The sequence below is a fragment of the Hippichthys cyanospilos genome, chromosome 16, assembly GCF_059441005.1.
Source record: "Hippichthys cyanospilos isolate Australia breed blue-spotted pipefish chromosome 16, RoL_Hcya_1.0, whole genome shotgun sequence".
Classification (NCBI taxonomy): Eukaryota; Metazoa; Chordata; class Actinopteri; order Syngnathiformes; family Syngnathidae; genus Hippichthys; species Hippichthys cyanospilos.
This window is the reverse complement of record NC_142384.1, coordinates 1,935,411-1,959,962: the sequence shown is the minus strand read 5'-3', so window position 1 is coordinate 1,959,962 and position 24,552 is coordinate 1,935,411. Positions and strand designations below refer to the sequence as shown.

At 39.9% G+C, this 24,552-nt stretch overlaps 2 protein-coding genes across 5 annotated transcripts; one reads left to right on the top strand and one right to left on the bottom strand.

Moving 5' to 3' along the window:
• Positions 1–1,181: 1,181 nt before the first annotated feature.
• LOC148410140 (uncharacterized) lies at positions 1,182–10,619 on the top strand. Of its 4 annotated transcripts, XM_088436556.1 has the most exons (4): positions 1,388–1,694; positions 1,808–1,885; positions 3,298–3,388; positions 6,324–10,619. In XM_088436556.1, exons 1-4 carry the CDS (start codon positions 1,609–1,611, stop codon positions 7,773–7,775), a joined length of 1,707 nt encoding a protein of 568 aa, XP_088292682.1. In that variant the 5' UTR covers positions 1,388–1,608; the 3' UTR covers positions 7,776–10,619. The 4 variants fall into 4 exon arrangements, with proteins under 4 accessions (XP_088292683.1, XP_088292682.1, XP_088292686.1 ...); XM_088436557.1 differs by lacking the exons at positions 1,388–1,694; positions 1,808–1,885 and adding an exon at positions 1,182–1,290; XM_088436559.1 differs by lacking the exons at positions 1,388–1,694; positions 1,808–1,885 and adding an exon at positions 1,931–2,753.
• nags (N-acetylglutamate synthase) lies at positions 5,951–23,583 on the bottom strand. Its single transcript, XM_088436561.1, has 8 exons — positions 23,247–23,583; positions 15,347–15,627; positions 12,128–12,341; positions 11,802–11,982; positions 11,607–11,646; positions 11,392–11,523; positions 10,299–10,475; positions 5,951–10,142 (listed from the first exon to the last, which is right to left on the bottom strand). Exons 1-8 carry the CDS (start codon positions 23,517–23,519, stop codon positions 9,986–9,988), a joined length of 1,455 nt encoding a protein of 484 aa, XP_088292687.1. The 5' UTR covers positions 23,520–23,583; the 3' UTR covers positions 5,951–9,985.
• Positions 23,584–24,552: the final 969 nt, after the last annotated feature.

The window sequence follows — 24,552 nt, the reverse complement described above, 5'->3', positions numbered from 1 at the left end:
CGCGCTGTAAATGGCACAACACACAAGCAACTGTAAAAACGTGCTACAAATGGCACAACAAAACGGAAACGCGCTGCAAATCGGAAACACGCTGCACAACGGAAACACGCAGCAAATGCCACAATGGAAACACATTTATCAAAAAGGAAACGCACACCGAGTTAAAAAGAACTGCAGGTTGTGATTCTCAAAAAGGAAATGCTCCAGGCCCAGGCCATTAGGAAAGCCATCGTGGGACCAGCTCCTCAGTGCAAGTGTCATTGACCAGCTCTTGGAGAAAGCAAAGGTATGCTGTGCTTTGAATCTGTTTAAACTTTAGGACTTTTATGTTTTACTGTTAGAAAAAAAAATCTTTATAAATACTTAATACTGTATAATTAAAAGTCCAGGCATAATTCATAGTTTTGCATGAAGAATGATGTCATTATTTTTCATCCTTGTAAAAGTATGAAGAAAAAAAAACGCAGTGAAAATGTGTTAGTAGAGGAGCTCAACCTTTAACTCATACCCACCCTCCCCTTCTGCTTTCTATCCATCCATCTTTGTATTTATTATTATAGTTAAATAGTGGAATATTATTTTAAAGAAGCTATTTGCATCTTTCGGTCTCTTATTCGTCTATGTACACATTGATTAACTGTCTAACATGCGAAACAAAGCGGCTCCTTTTCTAATCCTGGTTGTCTGAAAGAAAATGTAAACATAATGAAAATCTAAACAGAATAAAGATAAGTGTCAGGAGCGGGACTTGAATCCGTGACGCAGAATAATAAATAAAAGAGGCGCTTGCAGTTGTGTTATCCATTACGCTACTCAGTGCCACAGATTCATCCGTGCAAAAGTAATACCTGTAGACCGAAATAGGTGTCCCCCGATATATATGAAGTTTACTGCTTTGGCGTTATGTCACAAATTACTGTAGAGCGGTTCGTGCACAAGAAAGCATAGGCTACATATGCCGACCACAAATGCGCCAATACACAAGCCTATCACAAGGTTCTTCCTGCGGACCGGCGTCGCGTTATTTTTCCAGTAGTCCATTTCTGGTCGCCGTCGATGAGCTTTTCTTCTGCCACTGTTAATGTCCGAATCACGAGCTTGGCTGGGTCCATTTCCGCCCTATCTCGTTTTGGCGACCGCGCATGGTGATGACGTTTATGAATGTCCACATTTGGATTTACTGAACGACCAAACGTATTAAAAAAACGGACCATGGCTGCATCTGAAAGCGGCGAAAAGCCGTATTTCTCCGAATTTTAATGTCCCAGTTACGGCCTCATAGCGTTCGAGGTGAGAGTAAACATCAAAAATGGCGAGTGGTAAATTGTTGGTTTTCTTTTAGAACCTTAACGGATTTTGGCCTCCAGCAAGCATTCGTTCTCACAATAAATCAAAGAGAGGCATGTTACCCAATTATTATACAAAGGGAGATATCCTGCACCATGTCGCCTCACGTCACACTGAGTTACGTAACGCTACATCGAGTATATAAAATCCGAATAACCTGGAGAGCACATTATAGTTTTCTACTCTAGTAAAGTTTTTTACAATTCACTTTTGTCTCTTTGGGTTCGCCGTTGTCACGTGACGTCATCTTATGGCGGGTTGATGAAGTCGGGGTCCTTTTTATCTATCGTTTGCAACCCGGACATCGACGTTCAAATGGTTTCAGAGTCCAATAGTACCTGTTGGAGGTCGGTAAAGTTTGACTTCCCACCTTCCCCGAATGCAGCTCATCAGTAGGCTCCTCGCGGAGAAAGCAGACGTCTTACGTTGCCCGGCGGTACCGATCGTTCCTGTTTTGCAGAAAGAACTGTCGAATCACCGTATGGAGTATTGAGAGCGTCTCACAAACGAACTTCAGTGTTTGTACCGACCACTCAAAGTATGTAATTGCAACATCGTAAATGGTGTCTGACTGAGGTTATGTTAAATTTTGCGTTGGATTTTGTGGGTTTGATGTCACTTAATTGTCGATGGTTTTGATGGCACGAGGCAGATGAATTTTTGAGTAGCAGACACTTATTAAAAGAAAAAATGCATTTTATCGTTAAAATGTGCTAGTCCAGCAACTAGATTTCAGACTATTCACGGTGGTTATTGTCGCTGCCGAGACAGTAAATAACGTGAAAACGCACGCAGAACTCAACGTGGTCAATTTACAAAATCTTAAACAGCTGGTTGCTTCTACACTTCCAAAGTGGCATTGTTGGTCCATTCTTATGTAAATTATTGGTTCAGAGTCGGACTAGCAAAACCGAAGGTCAATTAAGCTGATTCGAAAGCCCCTTTCGAAATCAAAGTCATCCTTTCTTTAATGAAAGACGAGACTGCCTAAATTATGTACATTTTCTGGAGGACCAAGTACAGACGTTTATAAAAACTTGCTCGAACATGGGACCCAAAACAAATGTCAAATGTTTCCTAGAGAGTCACATCAGGGGACGGGGGCATGACGAGATTAAAATAATCATGACGAGATTTAAAGTAGGACAAAACGTGATTGGTCAAAACGATTAGATTAAAATCGTAAGGGTCAAGTTCATGGTCACAATGATAAGATTTAAAGTGGTGCAATTAAAGAGGGAATCCTGGTTAAAACATGTCTGAGTACTCAGTCAAGTAGAACTAGTTCCTGCTACGTCAAGATATACTCTAGTTGTTAGTTGCTGTTTTACTTTTAAAATCAAGGCTACGGTTTCTAATCATTTGCATGCACTTTTAGAGCTCTGCATGAGTTCTACTTGACTCAGGTGAGGGAAATATATATATATATATATATATATATATATATATATATATATATATATATATATATATTTTTTTTTTTTTTTTTTTCGGATATTGATGATTGATTGAATGTATTATTACCTAAACTTAACTTGCAGTGTTCAGAAGTTTCGATTTGTGATTTATAAACTGATTTAACATTTACTGACAGTCGCTGATTTTTAAAATGCTATCAAATATTTATAAACTGTGTTGCCCTATATTGCTACATTTTTGTTACAAAACATGTTCATTTGATTCTGTCTTTTGTAATACGTATTGCTGCTTATGCATCGACAGGCAAATAGCAATCTTACTGCTGGCTGATCGTGTAATAATGCCTAATGGGATAGCCTACTCTTGCTTCATGTTCTGATGACTGTTTTCTTTTATTGCAACATATTTTTAAGTCATTAACAATGTTTTTTTTTCTATACAAAAGTAATTATAGAACTTGTAGAGTTTCCTTTTTTTTAACAGCTTGTATAATTAAAGGTAGTCCTACTGTTTTGCTTTTGAACCTGCCAGGTTCATGATGGCATATTCACCAGATCTTGCGATATTTTTGAGACATCGAGGCATCTCAGAAGACACAATCAACTTGTTTGAAGAGCAAAAGGTATTGTCCTACAGATGAATCAGCTACACTATCTACCTCATTATGTTTCTCTGAAAGAGATCCCTAAAAGCATGTTTTTGTGTATTATAAATTAATTATAAATTTTAATTATAAATTTAGAATATCTAAATGTGGTTATTTTTTTCTAACTGCTAATGCAATTTTAGCATGGTTTGGGGTATACAGGGGAATGGCAATTTTTATACCATTAATCTTCCATTAAAAAAAAAAAAAAAAAAATCATATACCTATCCATTTTTGTATAGTCGCTTATCCTCACAAGGGTCGCTGGCTTGTTTGTGCCCAACCCAGCACACCCTGAACTGGATGCAGGCCAGTGCCATAATTAATAAATAAATGATAAACAATGTACATAAAAAATTTCTCCTCAGTGTGTATGATACGTGTACAGTCCTTGACAAGTCTTCTTTGCTCATCCATTTTCTAGCAACAACAGTCTATAAACTTACTTTCAATTAATAATTTTAGAAATGACTAAAATGGGAGCTAAAATCCACCCAAATTTAATATACGAAAGTAAATTTCCTTCCTTGTAGAATGATTGATCATTTTATGAACACAGCATGGTCTTATTTTGGCCACCTTAAACTTTTGTCCCCTCCAGACAAAATTAAAGAAATAATTTACTTCAAATACAACAATAAGTTGCATAACATCTTTGAATTAAATAGTGGTGCTTTGCGCGCCATATTTCAAGTCTTGTAACACCTCTGTGAGCCTGATTCATACAATTTATTGAAGGCATCTGGAATGACAGATTAGCCTTTCATGCCTCGTCATTTTATTTCATCAGTTCATGCCATCCTTTTAACATGCAATGGGCTTTGGCCAATGCCACACTGTTTTTTTTTTTTTTTTTTTTAATTTCCTTTTGTTTAATGCTGGTTTCCGGGCACTTTGACCATGGAGGCCTAGTTGAGAAGTAACTCTCCAAACCGTTTCCGGTTGACAAAAGCCTTGAGATGACCAGGCCTGGAGCTGTGCTCTAGCAGAGGTGTCAAACTCATTTTTGTCGTGGACCATTTTTCAGGTGCAGCTTCCCACATTTGGCCAATATGATGAGGAAACCAAGTCCTTTTTTTTCATTGTCTTGATTTAAACAAATTGATGACTTAGTAGTTTTGAAATCCAAAGTAAAAGGATAAGAGTTAGTCGATTTGTTGTTGGAGTTACTGTAACAAAACTAACCAAAAGATGTAGCAACATCTCAACTTTATTATAAACTATATATGACAAGCCAGCTGGATCTGGAAAAGGGTCCCCCCGAGTAGTTGACTTTCGGGATCTTCCAGATATAGGCTTGTCAAAAACATCTGCATTCTCTACAAATTATTTTCTTATTGTTAACGCTTGATGTTGAGACACATCGAAGGTGGCAACCACCTCAGCAGTGGATCTGTTCTTCGGTCTCTCATCTGTCCTCAGGTCTAGTGCACCAGGGTGCGTTTCGTAAATTTGTATTCGGCAATTGATTCATCAGTTATTGATCGCATATGAAGATGTACTCAAGGACTTGGATAATCATATGATGAAATCATGAGACTTTTGTCTTTGCAAAAACTTATTGAAATGTGAACATTAGAATGTTTTGCAGCAGTTTCGTTGGCCCAAATATATTCTGTTGGAGTAAAATGAAACGGAAATTAAATGAATTACAACTTTTAAACAATGGATTAGAAATACTGTAATTCCTCATTTTTTGCGGTTATCCCCCAAAGTGCAAAATCGCGAAGTTGTGTCACGTGTTTGTGGGTGCCTGAATTTTTTAAAATGTGAAACGTATTTATACTTTCCATATTTTAAGACAAACATTACTGCAGTAAAAATTTGCTTAAAGGGTCACTGTGTAAGATTTGACAGAAATTCATTCCGGATAGCAGGAAGTGCTGCATTTACGATTGTCCATAGCTTTAACAAACATGGCAGCCTCAGGAGAAGTGCCCACCCCCCATGTAATAGAATTTAATGATAACTATATCTACGATTATATTACAATATACTGTTGGTCTTTAAGTTTTTGAAATTTAAAATCATTTCATTTATTCCTTTTTAATGAAAAACTGTCTTAATCTTTCGCAGTGTCCCTTGAAGTCTTAAATTATTAAGACTTACACAGTAACTATACTATTTGTTATTGCTTCTCATTGCCATGTCTTGGCTGTACGTCATCAGGATCATGATTAGCTGCAGTTGCCCCATGAGGTGGTGCTCAGACATCTAACTAGAGTCAAGCAAGTGGCTGACCAAACATGATTCAAAAACAGAGTTTTCAATTTAATTTCCAATTTCTTACTAAAGGTAAGAGGAACCTAAAGTGTTTTTTCTGCTTTTCTTGTCTAATCCAGCCACTATTGTGTTATTGACTTGAACTTTGTCCGCAATTACAAAAAAATTAATAAATAAACAGATTGACTGGCCAGTCAGGTAATAACAGTACTACTTTTTTTTTTTAAGGTTAAGAGGCAAAAAGGAAAGAAAGCTTTGGGATCCTCTTACCTTTTGTAATAAATTGGAATTTCAAGTATAAACTGCTTTAGTAAAATCAACTTCTGTCCAAGCGACAAGACTTTTGCCAGGGACTCTAAGCTAATGTGTTTGCCCCAGTACTGGAGTTTGACAATTACAGTAGACCATATTACTTTGATTTTAATTCAACCACTGCAATCTGTTGCCATTTTGTTTCTCATTACAACTTGTTGTTTTTCGTTGGGATGTTCCATTACAAAAGGTGTGCTTTATTGACTTACACATTTTATACGTTCTTCAATTCATCACAATTTATTTCTATTTCTTACATAGTGTTTCATTTTTTGAAAAGGTTTTTAAAAGTTTTTTTTTCCCCTTGACAGACATTTTAATGTTTGTTGTCCATTCACAAATTAAATTAGTGGACATATATTTTCCATTTTTGCAGGTTGACAGAGAAGCCATCCTGCTAATGGAAGATGCACAACTGGCAGCTTTCCTTCCATCATTTGGTGACAGGGTTGCTCTATTCAGTTTTTGCAGGGCTCAGACACGTTCGTTAAAAAGAAGACAGGGTATGCTTGAAAAACTGAGAGAGACGCTTAAACGAAGTCAAAATAACAGCAGACAGGAATTTCCGGATTCATTCAAGAACTCTGGAAGCAAAAGAAAAGCGGTCACACGAATTATTGAAATTGGATGGATTCACAACGAAAAGCAAGTGTCAAAGCAGGTCCGAGCAAAGCAAGGTGGAGGGACAAGAAAGGTCACAATTAATACGCAGGCAGAGTTTTATGATATCCTCAATCAAGGAAAGATCTTATTCTTTCCAGAAGGAAGATCGAGTAAGGGTGACCTCTCTAATTTTGAATTTGATGTTTGGGATTTCAAAAAAAATAGTTTACCTAAGGGTCTGACGATCGAAAACATATACAACAGGGTCAAGCTCCCACATTTGCGCTTTTATTTGGCTACTCGAGCAAAACCAAACCCGACCGAGGTTGATGTCAGCTGCGTTACCATCAAATCTGATCCTGATCTCCTGGCAGATGTCGCTCAAGAAGAGTTCACTCATTCTGAACAACGTATCGGAGACTCTTTAGAGATAAAATCAGAGGCCACCATAAGTCATGTGGGCAGCAAATTCCTCAACAGGGAAACCATTTCTGATCCCGAGATAATGCCGGGTCCACAAGAATCTGTCAATGAAGATGTGCTCACTGATATGCTGGTTGATGAGCTCCCCCAAAGCCACTTGGCCAGCTTCGGTGCACTGCTAAAGGCCTTTTCTGATGCAGATACCATGAGCAAAACCTTGAAAGTTCAACATCTACTCCATAAAAGCTCTATGGGAAGGAGTACTGCCTCTGTTGTATTACGAGATGTGTACAATAGTTTCTGGTCACAGTTTTATAAACACTGTACTGTGGGAGCAACTTTCAAAGTGCCTTTTCTCAGACATGATTTCACTGAAACCACATGGAAAGCAATTGGACGAATTCTTGTCAAGGGATTTCACGATTGTCAGTTCTTTCCCACCAAACTAGCACCGCCTTTTGTAGAGGAAATCCTATTTGGATCAGTGCACAGTAACCTGACGGCAAGTTTTCTTCAGTTTGTGAGCAGTCAAGAGCAGTATGTCCTCCAATGTGCTCTCAGTGATTTTTCATCTGTCAATGTGGATGACCTTCTTGAATTGTTGGACTCATTTGAATGCCGAAAAAGCGTCAAAGCTGCTAATCTGCCAGTTATCCTGAATGAGATATCACACAAGGAACTTGTACAGAAACCCATGTTTGTAATCCATTGTTGGCGGCAGGTCATTCAACCACACATCCATCTGAGTTCTTGGGAACTGACCAAAATGTATTCTGACCAGTTTCTGAAAATACATCCTTAAGATAAGAAAGTATGAAGTTCTATATTTGTGTATGTATTTGCCAGAGGTTTCTGATTTTTTTTTTAAAGGACACAAGTATGTCAACTTATTTTATTGCTTATTTATTGTACATTTCGTCACTTTATAATATAATTAAGTTTAAGCCACAGTTGTGTTCATTCTATGATATAGTTTTCAAATTAGTTTGAAACAAATGTGTTTATTTATACCTATAGTAGTTTGGATGTGCTAAACGGAGAGGTACCCATGTAATCAGGTCTTGTACAAGTAAAGATTGACTTATTGGAGTTCGTTCTCTGCCTCACAGAGGGGTGCCATTGAGGGCAAAAGAATGAGGCATCCATCCATGAGTCGTTCCTATGGGATGTATTCATAACTTTGTCTCTAGTTATCATTCGTTGTTTTTAAGTATCCATCCATCCGTCCATCCACTAGGGTCGCTGGCTTGCTGGTGCCTATCCAGCCAGTAGGCGGAGGGCAGCCTGGATTGATTGACGGCCAATCCCAGGGTACACCGAGACAAACAACCATTCACACAGACAATCACACCTCAGTGCAATTTGGAGTGTCCAAAATTTTTTGAATGTGTGAGACCAAATTGCCTGGAGAAGACCCAGGCAGGCGCAGTGAGAACATGAAAACTCCACACAGGAAGGACAGGGCGAGCTTGATTGAACCTGGGACATCTGAACTGTGACGCAGACAAGCTAACCGGTCTTCCACCATGCCGCCTGCTGTTAAGTATCCGTTTGAGGAAAATAAATTGCCAGACATCAATTTGTGCCTAGTGAAACAAGTAGGGGGTATCACACCTAATCAAAATACGGATGAATCTAAAGCTAGTAGCTACAGTGATTATCTCTAGATTGTATTAACTCAGCGGTGTCCAAAGTCGGTCCTCGAGGGCCGCCGTCCTACATGTGTTTCAGAGTGGAGACAACAGTCTTGAAACTAGTGACGAAAAATTAAATTTCAAAAATGCTTCATTGTTGATTTTTTTTTTTTTTGGCTTCTCTGTTTGCTTTACACTGTTTGCTTATAAAGGTCTTGTGAAATGAAAGTGAACCTTCAAACATGCTTCCTTAATAAGTGTTGTATTTTTTGACTCCTCTAGATGGCCCTGTTGTCTAAAAAATGGTTTAACATGGCAAGCCAGTGGGCCTTCAGCCTATTAGTGCATAAAAAGTGCTACCAAGAGGTGTAAAATAATAACTGGTTCTCGAAGCTTCATATTTCACCATTACTTGAAACGTCAAATATAAAAGAATTATGACTTTTTGCAAAGACTCCAGAGCAAAATACTAAGAAAACCATATGAATGTTGGTGAGAAAATTCTGTCTTGAAATAACATCGATTTAAATCCGGTTCCCCACGTCAATTGTTGACTTTTTACAATATGCTAACCGGGGTCCTGTTGCCAGTTCTTGGTTTTAAAGCATGTCATGATGACTTTAAATGTGATTGTGATGACTTTGCATGCTATTGTGACAACTTTGATCACATCACTAAAACTAAACTACAGAATGTTCTGCTGACTTCAAGAGCCTTATTTTCGAGCCTTGCAAAACTCGTACACATATCAGACTCCCTATGTGTATGGGTGGAATTTTTTTTATATTTTAGGTATTTGCATATATGGCTGGTGTTAGAAAAGTGAATTTGCGCTGTTGTGGGAGAACACTGCCGACCTGCTCTCTTGAATAATGGAAGTGGGTCTTCTCATACACTTAAAATTCATCTAGAAGAGCCACACTCGCGAATGTTATAAAGTTGACCATTTTGCTACCCGGATCACATCTGAAATAGTTTTTTGATGACCTATCCCTAAGCACAACTGCTAGAAGACAAGTGACTTTTGATGATTTTGGCTGTGACTTTGGTCCAAATGTCAAACAGATTTGCCAACTGATAAGCACTTTTATAATGAGCTATAGCAACATTTGTATGTAACATAGACACAAAGTTGTCCATCAGGGAAAAAAATAACATTTCCTAAACCGTTCCTGTTACTGAGGAGTCCCTAGCTAAAGATAGGGAATCATTTCCATATCTTAAGAGACCTATCCTCAAGTTTATATTTCAGTATGCTCAATGAAAAGCTGTGGGAAGCTTTTACATAGAAAAGCCAGCAGTTTTAAGGTTTTATGCCAAAAAAAAAACCTGATGCTCAAAGAAACCCACTTGTGTAAAGGAGAGATCTCCCAGTGTTTCATGATATTTTCAGACTGAGAGGAGAAGCAAGGAAAGACTCAGGCAGATTCTTAGCATGCTCCACGAGCTCATATGACTCTCGGATGTCCGTCAGGCCACACCAGAATACGATCCATTCCCCATTAACAAAGCTGCCTTCGCAATGCTTGAAGTACCTGAACAAACAGAGGGAGAGAGTTCAATACCAAGGTGAAAGTTGTGAATGCCATACAATTAGTTAAATTTAGCTAAAATGTATATAAATGTAATTAGATCTGTATAAATTCTGTATCCACTTTGTAAAAATCTCATCATACTGTAGCTGTTCTTACCAGGAATTAACTTTGTTATGGATTTTGGACCTCCAGAAAAGTTTCCCCAGGTCTCGTTTCATACACTCCCACATGATTTGGCCGGTTCCCTGGCCCTGCTCAGTGCTGCTCACCACCAGCTTATCCAGATAGGGTGTGTTTGCCACTTCCATGGTGACAATTGCTGCAGCTGTGTAACTGGACATAATCAAAAACTGATATTTGTGTCATTACAAATGTTTCCTTAACCATTTTTGTGTGCAATTACTATTATTGTTATTATTATTGTTATTGTAATTATTATTGTTATTATTATTATTAAAACACTGGCTTGCAACAAGAGGTGCTTGTGCTTCCAGAAAGTATTTCAGGTGTGTGTGTGAAAACGGGATTGGCCAATTTCAAATGTGCCAGTTGATACCAAAACCATCAAACCACATTTTAATATATAGAAAATTGTACATTGTCATGCAAAAATATTTTTAATAGAAGTAATCTGATCCTGGATTGGTAAATGACTCATGATAATGAAGTGATAGAGGCCTTTTTCTGGTGCTTATTTTCCTGAAAATATAGAAATGAGTCCCGTATATATAGTATGCATGCATACATAGTTAGGATAACTACAAATTAGTGTTTTTGAATGGTAGTCCAGTGGTCCTCAAACAGTTGTATGCATCTCTATTTTTACCTAACTGGTTCATCCAAACTTTTTACAGTATATACCACCAAGAATCACCGACAATCATTTTAAACCTTTAGCCGATATTCAATTAATGATTTTTTTTTTAGAACAGATATTTACTACAATCTCAAAGGAGGCCTCTTAATGTTGAAACTGTGCACAAATCTGATTTCTTAATGAGCTTAATTATTTCTTAATTTATTTAGTTAAGGTATATATTTGTATCTCTTAGTTCAAGAGGGACCACTAAAAAATGAGGTTTCTATGTTTAATAAATGAGACAAATAGCTAGTTCATTTGTTTATTCAATCAAAAATGCTGTGCACTAGTTAGAGTGTACTTAGCTGAAAATAATATTTCACAGGGGGTATGTCACCAAAAATGTTGGAAAGCAATGAAAAAGTCTAATACTAAGATAAAAGCACTCACCCTTTAGAGAGATAAATTGAATGCAACCGGCCTTTGAGAGAGTCAATATAATCTGGCTTCAGAGTTTTATCAAATGTTTTGTTAATGAGAGCCAAAAGACGATCCACATCAATCCCATCAAAGGAAGTGTACCTACAAAAATACACACAATACAAAAGATGAGCCATAGAAATGTAGATTTTTACAGCTGGACACACATCCTCTTTTATTTTTACCGAATTATGGGGTTCCTGTTTTTAAATAGTGATCCGGATCCTGAAATAGAATGACATAGACACTTAGACACAGTATACAGCAATATAAAAGTGCCTACAGGAAGGAGTGACTAAAATAACCAGTCTGTGGGTACACGTGTGCACTGTGCACGTGTTTAAAAAGAAAAAAAAAAAAAAAAGCAAGCCAGTCAGTACCTCTGTGGCTGAACAGCTCTGTCAGCAGTGTGTCAGCAGATGTGATGACTGCAGATGACTCTACAGGCAGATGATTAAGCAGTCTGGCTATAGTTGCCACTCTCTGACGTTCTTTTACACTTAGCCATGATGCCATGGTTAGATGAGGCAGGTCACTGGGCAGCGACACTGTACCCAACACCTGTCAAACAAACCGTCATTAATAATATCAAGTAGTATGTTAAAACTCTTGACCTTTTCCTCCTCACACTAATTCAACCATGCATTTATCATCCAAATTGTAGTGCAAAACAAACCATGCTAAAGGGATACATTTAGAGTCATGCCTTGTTTTTCTGGTTCCGCAGGCCTCCCATTTTGGTCAAGAACATGACTTTGTGGGGCTGCAAAGCATGAGCAATCGCAGCTGTAACTTCCATTGAGTCCAAAATGACAACGCGACCTTGTTCGTCCCTCCCCACCGGGCAAACCAAAGGAATCATCTCACAGTCGAGACTCCACTGGAGGAGGTTAGTATCAACGCAAAGAGATGGTGAAGCCCTGCATTTAGAGGAGAAGATATTGGTAATAAAAAAATCAGCCATTGTGAACACAAATAAACAATAATTAATTGTTACTTTTTTAAACTTCAGTAGTAAAATACATAGAATAGAATAGAACAGAATAGAATAGAGGTGGGTAAGTGAAGCAGTGCTTAGCACGCCCGCCTCACAATTCAGGGACCCTAGTTCAAATCCAGCCGGCTCTGGCCTTCTTGTGTGGAGTTTGCATGTTCTCCCTGAGCCCACATGGGTTCTCTACGGGTACCTCTAGACTCCAAAAACCTGCATGGCAGGTGTATTGGACAAACTAAATTGTCCCTAGATGTGATCGGATATGTGAAAGGTTGTTCATCTCTGTGTGTCCCGCAATTGACTGGCAAGCAGTTGAGGGTGTCCAACTCCTACTACCCCAAGTCAGCTGGGATAGGCATCAGCTGGGATAGGCATCAGCTGGCCTGCGACTCTTGTGAGGAAGTGGCTATAGACAATGGATGGATGGAGATTTCCAGGAACATAGAATGAGATGTTCATATTCTTGTGCAGGCACATTCAATTGGTGGACTTGTCAGTGGGATAGGCAGGAAAGTTGGTGGAAAACTTGAACGGATGAATTTATGGGTATGATTATCAGTAGTGTTCCACTGGGTGTTTCGGCCTCTACCGCGATACACCCTCTCCAGAGGTGGCCAGCTGCAGGGTGATCAGACCTGAGCTTGCATCCCAAACCCAATTAGCAGTTGCCTTGATGTAAAGCGCCAGAAATCTCAGGGGGACTATGCCTGGCGGGGCCTGCGAGCCTGAGTCAGGCTAAGGCTAACTGCATACCTCCTGTCATGCTACTTGGGGACCTAACTGGGGTCATTCCTCTTCAGCCATAGCCACTGGCTGCTTCTTTCAGCTGCTTCTGACGCGGCTTTGACTGCTGTGTGCTGGCTCTGTGTTGGCTCTGTCCCCTGATAGGATAAGTCTTGTGTAAGGTGTTCTCACAAAGCCTCTGCACCCCACTTCAACGGACCGGACTTCAGCATTCCAGCCACGATCTTGAGCTTCAGCAGCCAGTTCGAAATACCACAGGTTTTTGCGCTCATATGCCTCCTCTATGGCGTCCTCCCATGGTACAGTGATTTCAACGATGTATACCTTCTTTAAGGCACGGGACCAGAGCACCAGGTCGGGCCTCAGGGTGGTAGTGGCAATCTCTAAGGGGAACACCAGCTGTTTGCCAACATCTGCCAGCATCTTCCAGCTAGGGACAGCTGTCTTCTCTCTGATAGTGTAGGGATGCTCCTGGCAGCTGTGGCCCCTCTGTGGACAAAGTCAGTTCCCCAAGAGGTCTTAGATGTTGGTAAGGTGTTGATGTTAGTTTGCTTTTCCTGTGAAAGCAAAGCTCTTCAACACTTGGTTGTGGCGCCCAGTGTACCGTTCTTGGGTGAGGCTGGTTTTGCACCCTGTGAGTATGTGTCTTTGGGGGGCTGGCTTGGTGCACAGGATGCATGCAGAACCTTTGCCAAACCTTTCGCCCAGTAGCCAATGTTGCCCAGTATTCAATGTTGGTGCGATTTTCCTAACCACCGAATCTTTGGATTCGTTCAAGGTCATATGCAGTCGTTTTTTTGCACACTCGAACTCCTCCGTATGGCTGGTAAGGGGCAACTTGAGGGCACTGTCTCCATTGAGGCTTATGGTGGTGAGGCAGTGTGGGAGTCCAAGCCAATTGTTGATGTAGACCGTGATTTTTCTCTCCAGATTCTCTACCGTTGAAACGGGCACCTCATAGATTGCCAGGGGCCACAACACCAGGGGAAGTAAACCAAACAGGAAGCACCAGTACTTAAGCTTCCCAGGTAGTTGGGTATTGTCAGCAGCTTAACCTCGTCTTTATCTTTCAGGCTTGCATCATATTGTCTTCCTAGGCTTTTGACTGGGTGCTCAGAAACAGTGGGAATTGGGTCATCTCCGATGAAGAACTGCAGGTCAGCCACCACTCCCTTCACCACTGAGATGCTGCGTGACTTACAGTAGATGGTTTAATCTTCATGTGGGCCCAACTGATCTCAAGTTCTCTGACTAACCTCCTGGTGCATGGGATAGTGGTAGTAAGTGTGGTAATGTCATCAATGTAGGCTCTGAGGGGAGGGAGGCGCTGGCAGGAACCAATTCTTTGTCCTCCAACGACCCATTTTGAGGCTCGGATAATGACCTCCATTGCCAGGGTGAAGGCTAAGGGAGATATGTTACATCCGACCATGATGCCTACCTCCAGGTGCTGCCATGAGGTGGTAAATTCAAGCGTAGAGAAAAGCAGAACTGCAGGTCCTGAAAGTACGGATGGAGAATAGAATCGAGACCCATTCTTTTCATTGTAAGGTTTACCACAAAGTTGGGCATGATGATCCGATTGGTGCATGTTAAATAAATGTGAACAATAAACAGAGTGCAAGTAAGATAACAAAGATAGTTTAATGCGAGCGTGTTATTGATAACTTCAATGTGTCCTTGTTTTGCTTTTCAAAGTGTCAATAATTCAATAACTAGCTGTCCCTCAGTCTGTTTGACCAGCTTTTATGAGCTCTTTAATGCTGACCAGAGGACATGCATCATGACCAGGAAGAGTGACATTGTGAGTTCTTTAAAAACATAGGGTCACAAGGATGGATGTCTCTTCAGAAATGACATTTGATTTAAGCTAAACTAACTGTTAGTACCTCATTTTTGTGCAGAGCTCAAGTCTAGCAGAAAGTGCGGTCTAAATGCATGCATGGGTGGCATTTTATCTCCTTTGCTATTTTCCTAGACTTTGTAGAATTGGACGTAACAGGAGGTTAAATAAAAATTAAATAAGTAAAACTCTTTGAAGAATCTGTATTCAACAAAATCTCACCTTTAGGAATTGTTAGGTATGCTTTGGTTCCATATGTCATTGGTATTATTACTTTTACAGTTTGCATCTGTCCAACTAGAAAAGTCAGTGCACAATCGACCAAAGAACCTTTTTAACCTCACCCGCTTCCATGTGGAATTTTCTGCAGCATTAGGAAGACCTCAGCTGAGAAGAATGGCAAAACAGTTGCTAACTGTTGCTGTAGAGCCTCAGTCAGCCGTTGACTTTGCTCCACAACGACCTTGGAACTCTGAAAGTCACCCATTGGCTGAGCATCATTGCTTCCGTCATACCGTGACATGCCCATCACTACTACAGGCTTCATGTCCATCCGCTGTAGGAATGACAGGCCAAAGGCCAGACTGTGGACCATTTTGCTGCCTTCAAACACTGAACTGTCCACCTAGGATAGAGAGGAAAAATGAAAATATGTTACTGTGAAGCAAAGCAAGTTGCGTATGATAACGAGAAAGAAAGAACAGTTGATAGATGCACAGTTTCCCAATTGATGCACAGTTTCCCAATTGATTTTCCATTTGGCTTTAAGGTGGCAAGAGCTTTTTGCAACGGTCACCCGCAAAAGGCAAGGTGCTCCAAAACAAAATGTGGCAATTCAGTTTTTTTTCATCAATTGTTCTTTAGCAAATTTGTTTTGCCCAATGGACTCATAAAGACCCATATAAAAGTCATTCAGAAAGAATGAATGTAACTGAGTAAGGATTGCACCTATGCATGTACATGTTGTAGTTTAAAATGAGAAACACACCCCTGACCTTAGCATGCTGCATTGTGTAAAAATCAACACACCGGAATGGTAATATCTTAGACTTAGTGTTAACCCGTGGCCTAACTGCTTCAAATGTCACAATTTTGCCGTATACTAACGCTATGTCTGATCATTATCTTATAACATTTGAAGTCCTAGCTCAGTGTGGTCTTATTGACCACAACCAAAGCTTTAAGACCTGTGATATTAACTCATCAACCACTGCTGCACTTTCTGAACTACTGCCTTTTGCAACAGCTGCCTTTCCGTCTGTCATTGGTTCAGTCGATAAGCTCAAGAACATTTTTAATACGGTTTTTTTAAATTCCCTAAACTCTATTGCATCGTTGAAACTTAACACTTGTCCGAAGCAGCACACTCCGCATACGTTTAAATTGTTAAGTAGACCACCTAAGCATAAATGGCGAACAACTAAACTCGAGGTTTTCCGTCAGGCCTGGTGCGATAGCTTGCTGAAATATAAAGTGGCTCTTAGGTTAGCAAAAACAAATTACTTTTCCTAAATGATTAGTCTTAATAAAAACAAGCCAAAATATTTATTTGATACGGTAGCACAGCTAATGCAACAGCAGCAGATTAATCATAGTTCTCTCCATTCAACACACGATTTCATGCAGTTCTTTACTCAGCGGATTCAGCTAATAATAAGGGACGAAATAAAAAAGGCAGCGCCACTTACCTCCTCGGCTGTGATTGTTGATGCTAGTTCAGACAATCAGGTTCAAGAAAGTCTGGTTACCCTGTCCCAGTTTGATTTAGCATCCCTGGAGTGTCTTACACACCTGGTTAATGCAGCAAAGCCGACGTCCTGCATGCTCTACCCACTTCCAGGCAAACTCGTTAAAGACTTATTCCCGGTCTTAGGGTCATCTGTCTTGAATATTATCAATCTGTCACTCTCCTCTGGCATTGTATCTGAAGCTTTCAAGACGGGCGTCATTCAACCTTTACTTAAGAAAACTCATCTAGATCCTGAAAATCTCTTTAACTATAGACCAGTGTCGCATCTTCCGTTTATTGCCAAAAGTCTTGAGAAAGTTATAGCACAACAGCTTAGCAATTTCATGATAGATAACAATAGATTTGAACTACTTCAGTCAGGTTTTAGGGCCAACCACTCAACTGAGACTGCCCTTGTAAAGGTGATGAATGAGCTTCTCCTAGCCATGGATTCCAACGTCTCATCAATATTATTAATGCTTGACCTTAGTGCTGCATTTGACACTATTGATCATCATATTCTTATAGAACGTCTTCAAATCATGTGTTGGTATCTCGGCATTAGCACTTTCTTGGTTCAGATCTTACATCCTGGGAAGGACACATAGTGTCTCTTATGGCAATGCGATCTCTGAAACTTTTTTCTGACTCGTGGTGTCCCGCAGGGGTCAGTACTTGGTTCCTTACTGTTCAACATCTACATGATTCTTCTTGGCGATATTATACGTAAACATGTTTTTAGTTTTCATTGCTATGCTGACGATACCGAACTGTATATGCCTTTAGAAATAACAGATCCGTGCAAGTGCAGTAAACTGGAGGCCTGCATTGCTGAGATTAAACAATGGATGTCTTCCAATTTTCTGCTCCTTAACCCTAGTAAATAAGAGATGTTAATTATTGGCCCTGCTCATCATCACCACTTGATTAAGAATACCACATTGAACCTGGAAAACTGTACTATTTCCCAAAGTAGTTTTGCAAAAAATCTCGGCGTGATATTTGACTCAACTCTCCCTTTTCTGACACATATTAATAACATGAAAAGAACGGCAATTTTTCACCTTTGCAATACAGTAATCCCTCCTACTTCGCGGTCTCAGATATCGCGGTCTCAGTACTTCGCATTTTTTTCCAGGAAAAATAAAAAATATTTCTAAATAAAAAATCATTTAAAAATGTGCAAAAATGTACAAAAATTGAAAAAAGTACATTATACAGTACTGTATTCATCAGATAACTAAGTAATATTAGTTAATAACTATGTTAAGAATTCTTCAAGCGTTAGCGTTCGTGACATTTTTTATCTTATTTTGAAATGCATGCTTTTAATTTGTTGGGTCGCGTTGCATTTCCGTTTCTTGTGTTACGTTCTCTGTGCGTCATTCGGCTCATTACGGTGACGTAGTGAATGACAACGTAAGCTCATATTTATAGTTTATTATCATTTATGTTGATAACGCACGCTACTGCCTATGTTTAGTAGGCGATGAGTGTTTATTCTGTTTATATGTTCGTTTGTTTAGAGGTTGCACTTCATAGTTAGTAGTTGTTGTTAGTTGTTGCTAACCCGCTAATATCGGCTAAAAATACAGTAAATTCATAGATTAAGTGTTTATATGTTAGTTGACTGACTTTAAGATTGTTGTTGATTTATTATTCAACAGATACTACATGATACACCATACATGAGCCAAAATAAATGTGAATTTCAACGTGATGACTTGCGTACTCTTTCACCGGAGTCTTGGTGCAGATAACCAGTCCTGAGAACAAATTCTCAACAAACTAAGCAATATTAGTCATTTAATGAATATACAATAATGTTAATAAGGATAATGTCATGTTAAATAATAGGAGAAAGGAAATAAAATAGGCAAAAAATACAACAAAAAAAGATTGTTTATGGTTACTGCAGCTATATTGGGGCGTACATAGAAATCTAGGAACTGATACCCTACTTCGCGGGTTTCAGACTTCGCGGGGGGTTGACAGCCCCCATTAACTGTGAAGTAGGGGGGATCACTGTATAGCTAAAATTCGCCCTATTCTTTCTTCTAGCGATGCTGAAACATTAATTATTGCATTTGTTACATCACGCCTAGACTATTGTAACGTTTTGTTTTCTGGACTTCCCATGTCCTGCGTCAAAAGCCAGCAGTCTGGACAAAATGCAGCAGCGAGACTATTGACAAGGACGAGAAAGTTTGATCATTTTACTCAGCATCACCATATGTTCTGTCCCGACAACTTCGGTCACAAAATGCCGGTTTGCTATCGACCCCACAGGCTAAAAAGAAGTCCGTGGGATCAAGGGCATTTTCCATTCGCGCGCCAGTTCTATGGAATGCCCTACCTATGGAAGTTCACGCAGCCACCTCAGCAGAAATCTTTAAATCCTGACTAAAAACACATTTATACTCAAAAGCATTTATTTAATTGGGCCTGTCTGCAGCTTCCTTCTTTTTTTTTTCCTGCCCCCTTCTCCCGGCTCGGAGAGGGAGCTAGCTTGATAGATGGTGAAGGTTGACTTGACCGCCCCCATTTGGCCCTGCGCTGATCGACCATCGCGGGTTAAGATATCGACCATCTGCGGTCAACTTGGTTGGACTGTGGGAAGGTTCCTGCCCAATGGCTTTGCCTGCTGTCAAGTGATCATTGCACTACATAGTACAATATGTTTTCTTTAATCTATATTGTTTACCTGTATTTGTCTGAAATGTGTATCTATTTGTCTGTATTTGGTACATGCAGCATCCACTTCAACCTGTGGGCCCGGAAGTTGGCTCCTGCCACCTGTGGTCCCTTCTGAAGGTTTCTGATTTTCCCCTAATTGGGGTTTTTTATTTTTTCCTTCCCCTTCAGGGAGCTTTGACAGGGGATGCTGTTGTGTACCTTACACCGAAAAGATGTCTCTGTATGACTTCTTTTTTCGAAAGAAGTCTCGACATGACCTCTTTTCAACTGTGAAGCCCTTTGAGACTTTGGTGATTTAGGGCTATACAAATAAAATGTGATTGATTGATTGATTGACTACTCCCCACTCCCCACATTCATTCCACTCGCGACCTCTGCTCTTCTAACACCACCCTCCTTAAACCCATAAAGACAAACCTACAAACCATTGGTGACGAGGGTTTCTGCTCAGTCGCACCCAAACTGTGGAATGCTCTTCCACAAAGTCTAAGAGCGTCACAGTTGGTGAATTATTTTAAAGAGGTCTTAAAATACATCTTTTTAGTTAAGTGTTCACTTAAATTACTGTTCCTTTGGAGGTCATGTTTTTTATGTTACTATTTTTATTGATGATGTGTTTTAGTTTTCTACTTTGTCTGTAGCACTTGAGATTCTATTGAATGGAAAATGCATAATAAATTCAATCTGTTATTATTATAATTATTAGTTGTTGTATTGTGTCAAGCAAGGAACCTTGATCAAAGTTTACCTTGTCATTTCTACCAAAATAAAGTTCCTCCAACTTTCCAATTCTTATTACCAAAGATGAGCAAGCCAACACGGTCAGGTAGACACACTTTTGCAGACAGTGATCCAAAAACTGAAAACATGCACACAGCCGCCTCAAAAATTCCTGATGCACTATCATTATTTCCTTCCAGTTTCTAAAACAATTGGATTCAATAACATGAGATAAAATGAATCAGGCTTCTCCCTAGTTAAGCCCATGTAGTGAAAATTGAAACAACTTTTCTCATGTTTAAGTTTGCCATGAAAATCAGATGTAATATATTGTTTGTTAAAATGTTATATAATAAATACCAAAATTTTTACTGTCTTTATTTTTTGCCTCAGATTTAGGGGATATAGCCCGACAATTATTCATAGCACTTCATTTTCTCCATATTTTGTTATGTTACAGCTTTAGTCCAAAGTGTATTGAATTAATATCTTAGCTCAAAATTCTTAAATATAGAAAAAAAGGAAGTCATATTTAGAAAAGTATTCCCAGCCTTTTCTTGATACTTTGTAGATCACCATTTGGCAGCAAGTATAGCCTCAAGTCTTTTTGAATATGATGCAACAAGCTTAGTACTTCTGTCTTTGGGCGGTTATGCCCCGTCTTCTTGCAGTAATTCTCAAGCTACACCAGGTTGCATGGGAGATGCATGTGCAAAGCCATTTTCAGGTTTCTCCAGAGATGTTCTTTCAGATTAGGTCTGGATTCTAGCTGGGGTACTCCAGGACATTCAAAGAGTAGTTCTGAAGCCTATCTTTTGACATCTTGGCCGTGTGCTCCGGGTCATTGTCCTGTTGAAAAATGAACCTTCGCCCCAGTCTGAAGTCAAGCGAGTTCTGGAGCAAGTTTTAATTCAAGACATCTCTATATGTTTCTGCATTAATTGTTCCTTTTGTCCAGAATAATTTGCCAGTTTTTGCTATTAGAAAACATCCCCATATCATGATGCTGCCACCACTATGCTTCACTGTATGGATGGTATTGGCCTGGTAATGAGCGGTGCCAGGTTTCCTCCGGACATGACAATTGGCATCAACACCAAAATGTTCAATCTTTGTCTCATCAGACCAGATAATTTTGTTTCTCATGGCCTGAGAGTCATTCAGGTCCCTTTTGACGAATTCCAGATGGGCTGCCATGTTCCTCTTACCAAGGACTTGTTTTCATCTGGCCACTCCACCATACAGGCCTCATTGGTGGATTACTGCAAGGGATGGCTGTCTTTCTGGAAGGTTCTCTTCTCTCCATAGAGGAATGCTGGACCTCTGACAGGGTGATCGTTGGATTCTTGCTCATCTCCCTGACTAAGGCTTTTATCACTCAGTTTAGACCAGTGGTTCTTAACCTTGTTGGAGGCACGGAACCCCACCAGTTTCATATGCTCATTCACCAAACCCTCCTTTAGTAAAAAATAAAATGATTTTTTTTTACTGGTGCGCGAAAAGAATTGTGCATTAATATCACCTTGTTTAAATAACAAAACCAACACAGTGGGTAAAAGTACCAGTTCCCTGCTGCCACATCGTGAGTCCGTACAGCGATCGACCCTTTAGATCGCCGGCCGCAGGAGCTTATTTGCTTGGATCGGCGCTCGGGAGATAATGGGCTAATTCCGGTGTGTGGTCTCGACTGATAACGAGGTCTCACTCTGCTGCTTATTCAGCGCTCTCAAAGCAGACCGGTAGGGAGTCTCACTCAGAAACATATACAGCCCTCTCTAAGCGGTCTGATAGGGAGGTCTCACACTGCTGCATAAACCAGCGACCTCAAAGCGGACCGGTAGGAAATCTCAGAGCAGGATGCTTTCAATGACTGTGCCCACTAACTGCAGACTAGACTGAGGGGTGGACCTCTGCGGCGGAGGCTCCATCGAACCCCTGAGACCGACTCACCGAACCCCCACTGTTCGATCAAACCCAGGTTAAGAACCACTGGTTTAGACGGACAGCCAACTCTAGGAAGAGTAGATGAAATTACCTTCTATTCATAAATATTGGAGGCCAGTGTGCTGATTTGGACTTTCAAAGAAGCAGATGTTTTTCTGTATCCTTCCCCAGATTTATGCCTGGACACTGATCTTGCAGGTTTACACACAGCTCCTTTGACATCATGCTTGGTGTGTGTGCTTGGTGTGCACTGTCAACTGTGGGACCCACGATAGAAAAGATAGATATGAGCCTTTCCAAATCATATTTTTTTTTAAAAATGCCGCTAAGGTTGATTTTGAGCTTTATGGCAGAGGCTGTGAAAACTTATGGTATGTACATATGATTTCTTAGCTTTCTATTTTTAATTAACATATTTTGAAAATGTAAAAAAAAAAAATCCCACTGTCTTAATGGGATATAGTGTGTTAGAATTTTGAGGTAAGAGATTGATTTAATACAGTTTGGAAAGAGTCTATCAGATCGGATCAGTGATAACTTTTTTTAAACTCGTTGATTTGTGAGTGACTCCAAAATCCTAATTGTGTAAAGCCTAAGGAAAAAAGTACAGGTATCCCCTGTAATTTGTCTATGTGTGTATGTGAGTGCTGTATGGGGTGCTCTTTCTGATGTCTTAAAATAATATAGATGATATTAATGTTAACATCTGTTTAATTGGAAACTAACATTGGCGCTAATGTTACATTGGTGCTAGTGTTACATCTTGATTAAGCGGTACGGTGTAAATGTTTTGGAAATGGTTTAGCCTGGGTTGTTAGCAAAGGTAGTCATGAGTGTCTCCTCCACATGTGCACCACGTGCAGGTATATTTTGCAGCAGGGAATTACTGTAATTACTGCTTTGCACACAATCATCCCAACTGTAGTTACACTTATGTACATGTAACAACACTAATAACATCTCATTACATTTGATCAAGGTTTACACTGCTTATCCAATTATTCAGCTCAAGCGTCACTCAAACAATCATATTTCTGGTAATTGACACAACCTCATATCATGTCATTTTCTCTCATCTTGTAAGCAATTTTGCTGGTCTAATTGGGATGATTATTAGTATTACACATACGTGTGCCACACTTCCGAGAACACACCTCTATAACAGCAAAAGGAGACTTAGCCGAAGTAGCGCTCTGGAATTGAGTCAGCCAGTACCGGGCTTCCCTGGGATCGCCCCCAACCTGGTTGAGAAATGCCTTCACGTCCCGGTGTATCAGGTTGGCTTTGGTCCTGGCTGACGTTGAGAAAAGGCGAGGCGTGATCTTTGCTGCCGCTACCGACGCGCGCCGCGGGGGCCCCATCTTTTTTTGCTGCAAGGCTCTTGTCATCGCCAGGGGTGACGTCTTGGACAGGTATTTACTCGCCATTACACCCGGATTGTCTCTTGTTTACATTGGAGATGCCGTCTGGTGTGGGGCTATTCCCGCAGCCGCCCACGAAAGACTCGGGGCGGGCTGAGAGGCGCATGTGGCGACCAGTCCAAAAGAAGAAGAAGAACGAAAAAAAAAAATCAAAGGCGCATTAGTGGAACTGCACAGTTCAAGAAATCGGTCGCGATCAATCTTCGGTAAACGTAGTCCTCGATTTATATACGGACATTCATGCGATGTTTCGAGGGTAAAAATTGGGCGCAATGAACAAATGCGCAAAATACGCAACTAGTCCATTTTTCATTGTTCTAGAGTGCTTTCCAAGCATAGGTTTATTTAATTCATCTTTACAACAACGTCAGCATATGTAACAAAAGTTTGTAGGTCTACTCATTACTAAAGTAGATTTAGCCTACTTGAGTTAGTTTTGTTGTGCAACAACGTAAAATAAAATGCAGCAGGCTACTTATAAACTCGATCCTTTGTACATGTAATGCGTACGGCGTGGCAATCTTCCCCCCTTCGTACTGCTTATCGCTGCATGCATCACACATCTGCCAAATATTACCCCATGCCTGTGGATTCGCACACATACTCGCACAAAATCACAATATCAAGGTTTTTTTTCTTTCAATAAAAAGCAACCATTCTCTGGAGAATTAAGGAAGAAGCGGCCTCCAAATTACTTCATCAGCAATGGTGACAAATGTGATAGCAGTACTGCAGCATTCTAAAATATTATTATTGCAGTAAGTCTGCGATCTAAATTCGTGTTAAGAAAAGTACACTTTGTCTAAGTGATCTCTTGGGAGCAGTAGATACCTTTGGTTGCTTGGGGATGTTTGGCCTCAGTAAGAAGTACTTTTAAAATGGGTCAAAATATATTCAGGTAAAACCAAATAACACGGTATAAACTCTGAGTACAAATGTACTGTAATACAAAATACAAAGGTAAACGTTTTCGGTAATTCAAAAACCCAGTTATGATATTTGACACAACAAAAAAGTTCTTTGAACATAATATCGTTCC